We start from the raw sequence: 12184 nt of genomic DNA, 5'->3' as shown, positions 1-12184 counted from the left end.
CAGCCACTCCACTCTTCTCCCCCAAGTCATTAAAAATAGATTTTCTCTTTGAACTCCACTCCGCCCGAGGTCTCCAGAGTGTCAGGAGCTCTTAGGAGATAGCCCCAGGGTCAGCTCGTGGCCAGAAGGTTCCGTGTGGCTTTAGTTGCAATCACAGGCTCCGGAACCTCTAGCTGGTTTTCTGGGGGTGGTGCCTCCTTTTTCTTAATGATATTGATCACGTGACTGTTCACAGCTCAGAGCACAGGCAGGAGGCTGGGCTGGTGTTTACTTTATAAGGATTCAAGGAGGTCTCATACGTGGCTATTGATTTTTAAAAAACCGGATCTAACACTCGGAACAAACCATAGTGAGTGCTTCACATTAACTACTGGCGAGTTGATTCGTAGGAATGATCAAAGCTGAAAACGTGAGCTCAGAGGCGCTGTGCTCCCTGAAGAGCAGGTATTGTTGTCTCCATTTTAAAAGTCAGAGAATGGAGGCTTGAAGAGCCCCTGACACCTCCGTGGGGAGGGCTGTGCTGAGGGGCTCCGGGACATTCCTAGGAGGCTGGGGATGGAAAATGCGCAAGCCCTTCAGAACCCCGTCCATTACTGTGCTGGTCCTGTCCAGCCTGAAGGAAAATCTAGCAGGGGATCCTCAACCTTCACCAGCTTCTCTTCCTTTTGACTCTGACGATCTTTTCTCTGTTCGATCTCTGACGAACTTTTGTTGCATCTGGTAGTTCCAGATTCACCATCTGAACTGTTGCTAGTAAACAGGAGAGTAAAATGAGCTATGAGGCATGCAGTGGTCATGTGGGTGAATGCACACATCTTCCTGGTCTTAGGAGGGGGTTACGTCCTGGTAAACCCATCTAACTTGAAATGCATTTAATACACCTAACCTAGCGAACGTCGTAGCTCAGCCTAGCCTACGTTAAACATGCTCAGAACACTTACGTTAGCCTACAGTTGGGCAAAAGCATCGAACACGAAGCCTATTTCCCAATACAGTGTCGCATAGCTCATGCAATTGATCGAATATTGTACTGAAAGTCAAAAACAGCACGGTTGTGGGGCGCCTGGGTGTCTCAGTCGGTTGAGCGTCCGACTTCGGCTCAGGTCACGATCTCATGCTTTGTGAGCTCCAGCCCGCATCGGGCTTTGGGCTCATAGCTCGGAGCCTGGAGCCTGCTTCAGATTCTGTGTCTCCCTTTCTCTCTATTCCTCCCCCACTCGCGCTTTGTCTCTCTTTCTCAAAAATAAATAAAGATTAAAAAAAATTTTTTTAAATAAAAAAAAAAAAAACCCAGCACGGTTGTGTGGGTACAGAATGGTTCTAAATATGTCGGGTGTTTACCCTCAGGATCACGTAGCTGGCTGGGCGCTGTGCTCGCTGCCACCGCGGGGCATCAGGAGAGAGCATCGTACCACATATTGCTAGCCTGGGAAAAGATCCAAATTCCAAATTCCAAATACGGGTTCTGCTGAACGCGTATCGCTTTCACACCATCTTAAAGTCAAAAAATCTCAAGTCGAACCATTGTAAGTCGGGGGCTGTCTGCAATTGCAGTGTCCAAGGGCATGGCTAGGCACTGCGGCTGGCACCTGATTTCTAGGACAACGAAAGGGGCCCCTGACTGCCAGCTCTTGGGGCAACTTCAGGAGGTGGGGGGGGGTGCTTCGTCTTCCGTGCTGCCTGTCTCGACCTTACTACCTCAGCCCGGGACTCAGACGAACCTGGACTCCAGTTCTGTTTCTGCCACCTGCAGGGCACGTGACCTTGGGCAGGTTATTTAACCTGAGACTGTTTTCTAATAAGCAAAGTGAGCCTAAGAACACCTTGCTTGCAAAGCTGGCATAGGATTAAATGAGATAATCTACCCAAAGTGCCTGGCGTGCACTAGGCACTGGATAAATGAAAGCCATCGTTATTATTATTCCTGCTGCTTCATTCTGTTCCACAAGCTCAGCCAACTTCCCGGCTCAGAGCAGGGTGATGCCAGCCAGGAGCCTGCCAGCCATCAGCAGGAGACCTCAGTCCCTATCACTTCCTCACCCCTCCATCCTTGGGGAGCAGATCCAAGGAGGGGATCCCCTGCCTCTGCCCCCACCCACTCGCAGTAGGGAGTTTTCGATGAAGATGAGGTTTCAGGCATCCAGTCGACAATTAGCTCTTTACCTGTAAAGGACAGGAGACACAACTTGTGTTTTTCCGTGGAAACGTACAGAACCGTGGGTGATAGGAGGCTGTTAGGAGCCAGTGCAGCCCATCTTGTCCCTGGAGGGTCCGCTGTGGCTTGGGCTGGCCACTGGGTTAGGCCTCTCTGACCGGCTGCCCATGTCCCTCTCCCTGTGAAGTCTCTGAACCCTGGCCCCATCTGGAATGAAGGGAAGGACAGAGCCCCAAGCACTCAGGCCTCCCAAGACTGATTATACCCGTGGCCCCAGGGCTGCTGGGATTTGGGGAAAGCCTGTGAAGAGAGACTCCCTCCCCCCACCCATACATCCACCAGTGAACAACTAGGGGTGCCAGCAAGCCACGAAGAACTGTGGGGACAGAGAAGCAAAGGCCCACCTGCCCCCGGCTTTGCTTCCTGCCTCCTGAACCCTGCTCTGACCTCACCTCAAACGTCATCTGTTGGAACGCCCCCAGAACCTGCCGTCCCTCCTCATCCTCAAAAGGATCCCTTACAGGGGAGCCTAGGTGGTTCAGTCGGTTAGGCGTCCAACTTAGGCTCAGGTCATGATCTCCCCGTTCGTGAGTTTGAGCCCCACGTCAGGCTGGCTGCTGAGAGTGCGGTGCCTGCTTCAGATCCTCTGTCTCCCTCTTTCTCTCTCTGCCCCTCACCCACTCATTCTCTCTCTCTCTCTCTCTCTCTCTCTCTCCCCCTCCCTCTCAAAAATAAATAAATAAATATCTAAAAAAAAAAAAAAAAAAAAAAGCTTAGGAAAAGGTCCCATACGGTACGTCCCCCAACTCTGGCAACGGCAGACTCTCCAGTTGGCCACTTTGCCAGTCACTGCAAGACCCAGCCCAGGGCTAAGCCAGCCCTCCGGGGTCCTCTATTTCCTGGTGGATCAAATGGAAATCATAATACATAACAATGCCTAACCTGGCTTCCTCCCTGGGGAGTTGTGCAGATCAAGTGAGATCAAGTGTGTGAAAGCACTCTGAAAAGCTGGAACCCTCACCCGGGTACTGTGGGGACAGCACCAGGGATCTGGGTCCACACCCCAGGCCTGGCCAGGGCTCTCCTCAGCCTGCCTGCAGCTGTGGATGTAAAAGAGCCTCAGCTCTTTGCTGGAAAACAGCTTTGATTGGTGGGAAAGGAGAAGGTGGGTCTGAGACCCTACTAACTGGAAGGGGAGAGAGGGTCGGCTGGTGGGACCACCGAGAGAAGGCGCAAAGGAAAGGATGATGCTCAGGGAGGCAGCTGTGCTTCAGCTGCTGCGCTGTGCGCTTGGCCAGGCCCTGGGGACCAGGAGGCTGTGGATGAGGCCAACTGCATGCTCCAGCCAGGCCGCGTCACCTCCCACCCCCGCCACCTGGCTCCGGGCCACTGAGAAGGCCTCTGTTTCTTTCCTTGTGTCAGGAGGCTGGGGACACGTGTGGGGACAGGTGTACCATCTGGCAGGGGGCAGCAGATTCCAGGAGGGCAGGGGATTAAATGCTCATTCTCTGAGGGGCTCCCCCGGCCTGGAGAACAGCTTCTTAACTTCCTCCTGCTGTCTGGGTCTCTTGCGCACGATTGCAGAAGAATCCTGGAAGCCTCTTGGACGCCATGGCCCCTGAGGCGGGGGCCTCTGCTCTCTGGCCTTTGAGCAATGACTGTGTCTTGATTATACCTTTATTGTGACATCTATCCCATTGTATTGAGATTATCTGTTTCCTTGGTTTGTCCTCAAACAAACCCAAGAGCTCCAGGAAGGCAAAGATTATAGAGCCCCAGTGCCCAACAGAGTTCACTTTTTTTTTTTTTTTAAGGTTATTTGTTTATATTTGAGAGAGAGAGAGAGAGAGAGAGAGTGAGAGAACACAAGTCGGGGAGGAGCAGAGAGAGAGGGAGACACAGAATCCAAAGCAGGCACCAGGCTCTGACCTGTCAGCACAGTGCTCGGTAAATATTTAAGGACCACAGGGACCCAGGCACAATCCGTTGTCAAAATCCTATGTCTTGTGCTCCTTTGACTCAGGTCCTTCTCCAGTAGACCCATCTGGGTTCTCAGAACCATGTAGCTCTTTCCAGGTGTCCACACAGGATGGCAGAAACATGGTTTCTCTGTCCCCAAGCTCGCTTGGCAAAGGGCTCTTATTCCTCTGTCCGCCATTGGAGAACACTTGTCACTGAAGAGTGATGATGTGTTTGCACCTGAGGAAGTCACTGTCCAGGGCCTCAGAGGCCTTCCTGGCCTCACCTTGGGTGGTCCAGGCCCCACAGGTCTGCCATGTTCTTCAAGATCTTCAAGAATGAGGCTGGTTCCCACCATTTTCTCAGTGACTTGTCCCCACAGCCAGTAATAATCTGATATCATGTCCCTCACAGGGCCTCACAACTTGTGGACTACACACTGTGCTGGAAAGAGGGAGAGTGAGGGGAGCCACCCCAAACTCTGCACATCCCCAGTGACCCCTTCCCACAGAGTGCTCCAACCCCACTGAATCAGGCCATGGAAGGCACTAGAGATACAGGGCCCCAGGGCCAGAGGAGCCAAGAACGCAGTATGAGTCACCTTTAATTAAGAGTATTTCTTAAGTAAATGACTTAATAGGACAGTTATGTTCATTAGAGGTATAATTACAAGACATAAGATCAAGCAGAAAAGAACGCGGAGTGTGAGGGCGGAATGGGTCCGAAGCAGCTCTGGGTTCGCTGGGAGAAGGCGGTGGAGGGGTCAGGGGAAGCGCGTTCTCCAGACTGTAGGCTTCTCCTTGCCACACTCACCGCCCAGCCCAGCTACCCTGGGATCCCAGCACTCAGCGAAAGGGGCAGGGGAGCCTCAGGCATAATTAAAATGCAATCATAATAAACAAACACTAATTAAAGCATCACAGAGTGTCCCATTAAACTCTGAGTCAGTCCTGATAAAGTGCCTCCTGACTCAGTGGACGCTCTCCAGGAGAAAGCTGTCCCTCCTTCTTAAAGCTTCCAGAAACAACTCCCAGCCCCACCCCATCCTGCCCCACCCACCCCAGCCACCAGGTCCCAGAGCAGGGCGCCTGTCACCTGGGAGGCAGGGTGAGGCACCCAGACATCAGGGATTCAACCTTGGTCCTTTGGGGCTTCTATAGACTCAGAGTAAATTCTTAGGGGCAATTGATCCCTGGACGCAAAGCAGTGCCCTCTCCCCCCCTCCCTCTCCCCCTCCCCCTCAATCGGGCCTCTTCCCTTCCACAGCCCCAAGGCAGAGTTCTAACCCATTTCTTCCTGGCCCTGGGACCTGACGTTTCAAAAGCCTCCCCCAAGGAGCGAGGTTATCTGTATCAGTGGCTCGCAGTCTCTAGGACAGAAGAACCAGTGGGAGAGCTTGTCAGAACCATTTCTCAGGCCCCATCCCAGAGTTTCTGACTCAGCGGGTTCTGGATCTTCTTGTCTCCTAAGCTCACAGGTCATGCCAGCACTGCTGGGTCCAGGACCCCGCATCGAGAGTCATTGCTCCTTGAGAGAGGTCCAGGGCCGCCTCTTTCTGGAGGACGTTCTGGACGCCTCTTTCTGGAGGCTGAGAGGTGGCAGGCTGGAGAGCTCAGAGACTTCATATGTCCCCAGTTCTGTGGTCTTCTCCCTCCTTTCCAGCTGAACCCACACCTGCCCTTCCAGATTTCTACCCAGTGCTCCCTTGCTCTCACACAAGGTTTTCTGAAGAAACTCTGCTTCCCCTTTGCACAGGGGTCTTCCCGCCTGGAACGTTCTTCATCTGCGTCTATGTTAGTCACCCTTCAGGACCCGGGCACGTGCCTTGTTTCTCACAAAGCCTGCTTGGGACCCCCTTCTAGAGCAGCACCGTCCCATAGAAATAAAACACAAGCCACAAGTGCAAGCTCTGTGAACAATTTTAACTTTTCTGGCAACTATATATATTTTTTAATTTTTTAATGTGTATTTATGTTTTTAGAGAGAGAGAGAAACAGAGCAGGAGTGGGGGAGGGCCAGAGAGAGAAGGAGATCCAGAATCCAAAGCAGGCTCCAGGCTCTGAGCTGTCAGCACAGAGGCCGACGCGGGGCTCCAACCCATGAACCGCGAGATCATGACCTGAGCCGAAGTCGGACGCCTAACCGACTGACCCACCCTGGCGCCCCTAGTAGCTATATTTTTAAAAGTAAGAGGGAAAGAAGTGACATTAATAATCGATTTTATTTAACCCAATATTTGAAATTTTTCATTTTTTTAACGTCTCAATAAAAAATTATTAATGTGATATTTTCCTTTTTTTTTTTTTCCATACAAAAATCCTCAAAACGCAGGGTTTATTGTGTCCTGATAGCACATCTCGGTTTGAACTAGCCACACTTCAGATGCTTATAGCCACAAGAGAGAGTGGCTATCGCTTTGGACCCAGAAGACGTAAAAGTACTTTCTCTTTGCTCTGAATTCCCTCAGCTCTCTTGCAATGCCTCTCTTAGAACACACATCACTTTCTTGGGGTTTGTTTGTTTGTTTGCTTGTTTTATTGCTAGTCTGTTTGCAACTTGAAGGTGATGGCTGTGTTTTACTGCGGCTGTTGTTTTCATTACCCTGAAGTGCCTAGTGCTGGCCTGTATGTAGGATGTGGTCCGTGAGTATCGGTTGATGAATGAATATAGAAGCACATGAACATAGCAAAGACAGAGAACCCACAGAAACATGTCACGTTGAGGGTCTCCTCCCGGTCCCTGTGACATTTCTGGCTTCTGGTTTGTGCATGGCTATTACATCTTTGAGGAGGGCATCATTCGAGTCTTAAACCGCCCCCCCCCATAAGTTTCCTGTTTCACTTCTCTCTTCCACTCAGTGCATTACAAAAAAAGAGAGAAATTCCCACCAGGAGGGCCCAGGAAACAGGAAAAATAGTTGTGCTCTTGGTTTCATGTTTGGAGAAGAACAGGGTTCTCACTATCTCCGTGGCACTTGGCGTGAAAGTGGGCTTTGTTGCTGGGGACACTGCTCCCATTCAGGGCCCCCTTTCCCAGCTGCTGAGAGCCGGGCTGTGTTTTGACAGACGGGCCGAATGCAATGCAGACAGTTGTTTTAATTTCCAGCCAGATGCAGACATCACTCACGCGGATCCCGAAACCCAAGAAAGGGAGGCTGGGCGCTGGGTTGCTGCGCTCAGGCCTCAGAGGGCGGGCTGGAGGGGGCGGGCGGAAGCCATCCCCGGCAGTGGGGTCACAGATATCCTGAAGGGCTGAGAGCCTCAGGCCCAGGAGAGGCACACTAGGAGAGTGCCTGGCAGGTACCTTCCAGAAAGGTGCTCCTTGTAGGAATCACAGGCCATGAGTCAGGGGGGAAGGGTTGCTTCTTAAGGCAATGTGATGCCAGTGACTGGTGGCAATGGCTGGATATTCGCTTTTAACTGTACCAAGTCGTTCAGGGCAGAAATCCTAACAGTCTCGGGGAGGAGTTAGGTAAACCGTGGGAAATCAAATCCCAAACATCAGAATCGAAGGACAAATGCGGCCTCCCTCGGAGGGAGGGCAGCAATGGCTTTCACAGCCTTCCAGACACCTGTCACCTCGACTCTGCTTACGCATCCCAGTGACGGGAGTCCCTTCCGGAAGTGAGGGCTTTGTGTTATTGGACAACCTTGACTTTCCTAGGTTGGGCTTTCCTGAAACTTCTTACCCATGAGTCGTCCTGCGGCCACAGCGCCGCCCTCCGAACGTTGGGAAACCGCCTCCACGGCCACCTCTAAATAAACATCCCAGTGGGGCGCCTGGGTGGCGCAGTCGGTTAAGCGTCCGACTTCAGTCAGGTCACAATCTCGCGGTCCGTGAGTTCGAGCCCCGCATCGGGCTCTGGGCTGATGGCTCAGAGCCTGGAGCCTGTTTCTGATTCTGTGTCTCCCTCTCTCTCTGACCCTCCCCCGTTCATGCTCTGTCTCTCTCTGTCCCAAAAATAAATAAACGTTGAAAAAAAAATTTTTTTTTAAAAAAATAAATTAAAAAAATAAATAAATAAATAAATAAACATCCCAGATCCATAAGCTGTACCTTGGATGCTGCATCTAGATCAGACCACATCCTAACCACTCTTCCGGGAAGGATCTACCCGGTTGAACAACGCCGCTCTTGGAGCAGAGGCCTGAGCTGGGAAGTCCCCAGAGTGGGGTGGCCTGTCTCCATCCTGACATTATTTCTGCAGCCCATGAACAAATTAGCCCCTTGAGCTCTTATATCACCCCGTCAGGGCACGCTGGGCATCGAGTCGATGGCAGACCCTCAGGTCGGGTACACAGGAGCTATTTCAGACCAGCCTCCACTTACAGTACCAGTGTTTTCAACTGAATTGCAAGGCTTTACGATTATCCTTCCTGCATTTCTTTTTTTTTTTTTAAGTTTATTTATTTATCTTGAGGGAGAGCGCACAAGCGTGATGGGGGAGGGGCAGAGAAAGAGGGACCGAGAATCCCAAGCAGCCGCGGGGCTCGAACCCACGGACCACAAGATCATGATCTGAGCCAAAACCAAGAGTCGGACACCTAATAGCCTGAGCCTCCCAGGCGCCCCTCTATATTTTTGTTACTAAAAGGAGGTTAGGAATGTTTAGAGCTGATTATGCCACTCACTTCTAGGAAAGCCTTGTCATGTGACTCTTAGGTGTTATGAGGTGGTAGGAAGGAGGGACACCCAACATAGAAAGGACGCTTCCTGGGGGCTGGTGCATGAGACCCTTCATCGTCTGGCCCCCAGGGGCTGGTGCACGAGACCCTTCATCTTCTGACCCCCGAGTGCACCCCCCCTTGCATCTCAACCCGGCCCATCCGGGGTACACCCTTGAGTTATGCTGAACTTACCCACGATTACTTTTGCTCGTGATGATCACTTCTCGCGCTGCCCTTCTGGGTCTGTGCGTGGCCCACTACTACCCTGACTCCCGCTTATCCCAGTGGCCCCTTCTCCAAACAGGTTGCACCCTGCACCCCGCCTATAAGTTCACCCCCGTCCCATGTGAGGAGCTCCATCTTTGCAGTGACACGCTCCCCCTGGACTTGAGCTCTGCGGGGCAGGATCTATGCTCTGATGGCTGGCACTTCTCTCTCACCCGGCATCCGAGCCTCCCTCTAATGACATCTGATAAACATTTGCTAGATAAGCACGTTAGATGTATCCCAAGCCTCTCAGGATGATGCTGTGAAAGTGCCTTTGCAGATCCTCTGTCCCTCTGCCAGAGGCAGAGCACCGTGCGATAGGACACTGGCTCGCATTTGTACTTGAGGTCACGCATCCGGTGGGGGGCGACCTCTGTACCCCGACAGAGGACAACCCATCCCCAGCCCGGCCAGTGGTTTTCGCAGCCCAGCAGCCCTGCTGCCCCAGCCAGTGGTGGTACCTAGCGTGACAAATGGAAGACTTCTGTCCTCTGGCCCCCTTACCTGGCCTGAATGTCACACACGCTGGACAGGTGGAGGTGTCCGGTCCAAACAGGCCTGGCTCAAGTCCCTGTTGGGGAAGCTGGCAGGAGTTCGCTGGGGCTACACCCTTGGAGTGGGGGACAGGGGCTTGGTCGGTAAATTGTCACTTTCCCCAGCAAGGCGGAATCAGGCAGGCAGCTCATCTCCGTGGATGTTCCCATGTAGCCAGACTTTTCAAAGGATGGGAGATTTACTAGAAAAACTGAATGCAGACATCAGAGAATGGGATAATTGGATCCAGGTGGTATGTTTGGTTGGCTGTAAAGAGACTGCCATGCAATGAATATTATTTGATAGGAAAAGTTTCTCCTTCTCCCCCTTTATAAATTTTTCTGTGTGGGCAGGATGTCTCAGCCCAAGCCCAGCTGAAAGCCCTTCAGAGACAAGTTGGTGGCACTCAATAGGCTTTCAGCAGAGTTAACCATTTTCAGCACTTACCGCAAGCCCACTTCCCGCACGGACTTGGGCGGCAGGCAGAAGGACTTTGGTGGCAGGCAGAAGGACGCAGGACGATTTGCTTCTGCCTCTGGCGATGGCAAGAAGCAGCCTTGCGTCTTCCGCCCCAGAAACACATGCCCCCCGCCCCCCCGCCCGCCCCGCACCAGGCACACAGATGAGAACACAGAACGGCCATCGATTTATCCCCTAGCGTCACCTCTTTCGGGGCAGCGACCTTGCAGGTGTGGGTAGGTGTCATCCCTACCTGATCTAACCGTGCTCTCTTTCGTCCCTCTGGCAGATCACCAGGGTCCCCGTGGAATCCTGTGAACAGTACACGACCTGTGGGGAGTGTCTGAGCTCGGGGGACCCTCACTGCGGCTGGTGTGCTTTGCACAACATGTAAGTTGGGGAGCGTTCTGAAAAAGGGCCCGGGGTGTAGACCACCAGGTGCTTTCCTGGGAGGGTTGATGAGGCTGTGACAGTGGCTTGCGCAGGGAGAGGGGAATTTCCAGTAATTCTCATCGAGGTTGCAGAGCAGGAAGAGAGGCCAAGGGCGGGGGGTCCTTCCTTCCCAGGGTTAGTGCCTCTGCCTAGCTTTCATGTCCGAGTTCTGCCCTCCTGGCTTCTCTGAAGCTGCACCTTGTCAACACAGGGAAGGGTAGTGGTAAGGGCAAAACTCACGGGGGCGGGTGGAGAACCCCCAAGAACCTCCTCGGTGCACCCTGAACGAGGTGCCTCTTGCCGTCAGCGTGCAGATAGCAGTGCGCTAGGGTGGGGGAACCCGGACTCCAGCGAGCCGCTGTGTGTCTGTGCATGGTGTACTGACCGCCCTGGGCCTCCACTTTCCTGTCGCTGAATAGGAATAATGCCTACCTGGAAGGTAAACCGTGAGGATTCAATGAAATAATAAATGTTTTGGAAGTACGGAAGCCCAGAACAGGCTCTCCGAATCAAAATAGTTATCATGAGCTCTGAACCTTTGGGAGGACCCTTCTGGCCTCATTAATTCAAGATTTTGAGAAGTCTGCACCTCACTCTAACTTGCCTCACACCCCTATTCAGACGCATCCCTGCCGGTAGAATCCCAGCTCCATAGAAATGCAAAATCACACTTAAACTTCCTAATTCCAAGAGCCCCCAGGGAGGGAATAGGGTGACAACCCAAAGGCGGGAGCTGGCCAGGAATTCTGTTCCCCAATGGAGCTGGAAGCTCTGTGGCTTCGTGCCAGCCAGCAAAGCATCTCCATGAAATGTGCCGGGTTTGGGGTGGAGGCGGAGGCGGGGGGGCCAGAGTTCAGGGTCCTGCACAATAGCTCTTGGCTTCCAGCCTCTGCAGCAGGTGTTGCGAGGGCTATGGAGGGAGGGAGGGAAGCGGGCGCCTCACAGATGCAAAATCCGGACTGGATTTGAGCCCACAAATACTGGGTTCCCTGCTTGGGTTTGGAGGTAAGAGACTCCTCCAGAAGTTTCGCGCGCACGCGCTAACACACACGCGCGCACACACACTCACACGATGCTCTCACCAGGACCCAGGCAGTGAGGGAGTCACCATTCAGGTCAGACAAGTGGTACAGATTCCGACGCCCCGGGAGTGGCAAAGGTGGCTAAAACTGTTTCCCCTCCGTGAGGCCGAGCGGCCAGCCAGCTGAATCTCCCACCAGCAGGGTTGATTCCCCCGGAGAACCTGCCAGCTGCCCCCGCTCTGTGGAAGTGTCCTAGACTACCTGTCCTCTCCCTGTGCTGTGGGCGTGCAGCCACACCATCCGCACCCTGCCCCCTGCCTGGCCCTCCCCGTTTCTGTGCCGGTGCACTTGTCACACGGAACACACCCCTTACAGATGGGGGATCATCATTTATTCAACAGCACGGACAACCGTGCTCCCCAGCCTGTGCCGGAGGCCACGGATCTACCACAGTGCCTGAGTCTCCCAGTGGCCCCACACCACCCCTGTCATCCTCCTGTCTGGGTAGGCTGTGGCTTCTAGAAGGGCCGAGCCACATCAGGATTGCCTGTGATTTCCTCTGTCCTCTACCTGTGGCAGACAATCAGTCCCTCCCCACTATGGGCACATCTCTTCTTCCAGCACCTCTGCCTCCCAGGAGCACTCCGGAACAAGCTTCTTCCTGTTTCTTTCCAGAGCTTTCTCCCCTT

The 12184-nt window shown here is 53.1% G+C and overlaps 1 protein-coding gene across 1 annotated transcript in view; it reads left to right on the top strand.

Annotated features, from left to right (window-relative positions):
- PLXNA2 (plexin A2) overlaps positions 1-12184 on the top strand; it is a 207259-nt gene that overhangs the window by 123019 nt on the left and 72056 nt on the right. Inside the window, exon 5 of the mRNA XM_086693312.1 lies at positions 10331-10431. Within this exon, the coding sequence (XP_086549438.1) occupies positions 10331-10431 (101 nt within the window). The remainder of the gene's footprint in view (positions 1-10330; positions 10432-12184) is intronic.

The sequence above is a fragment of the Puma concolor genome, chromosome E4 (assembly GCF_028749965.1).
Source record: "Puma concolor isolate L17-30 chromosome E4, mPumCon1.1.hap2, whole genome shotgun sequence".
In the NCBI taxonomy this organism is placed as follows: Eukaryota; Metazoa; Chordata; class Mammalia; order Carnivora; family Felidae; genus Puma; species Puma concolor.
This window is presented reverse-complemented; position numbering and strand designations above follow the sequence as displayed.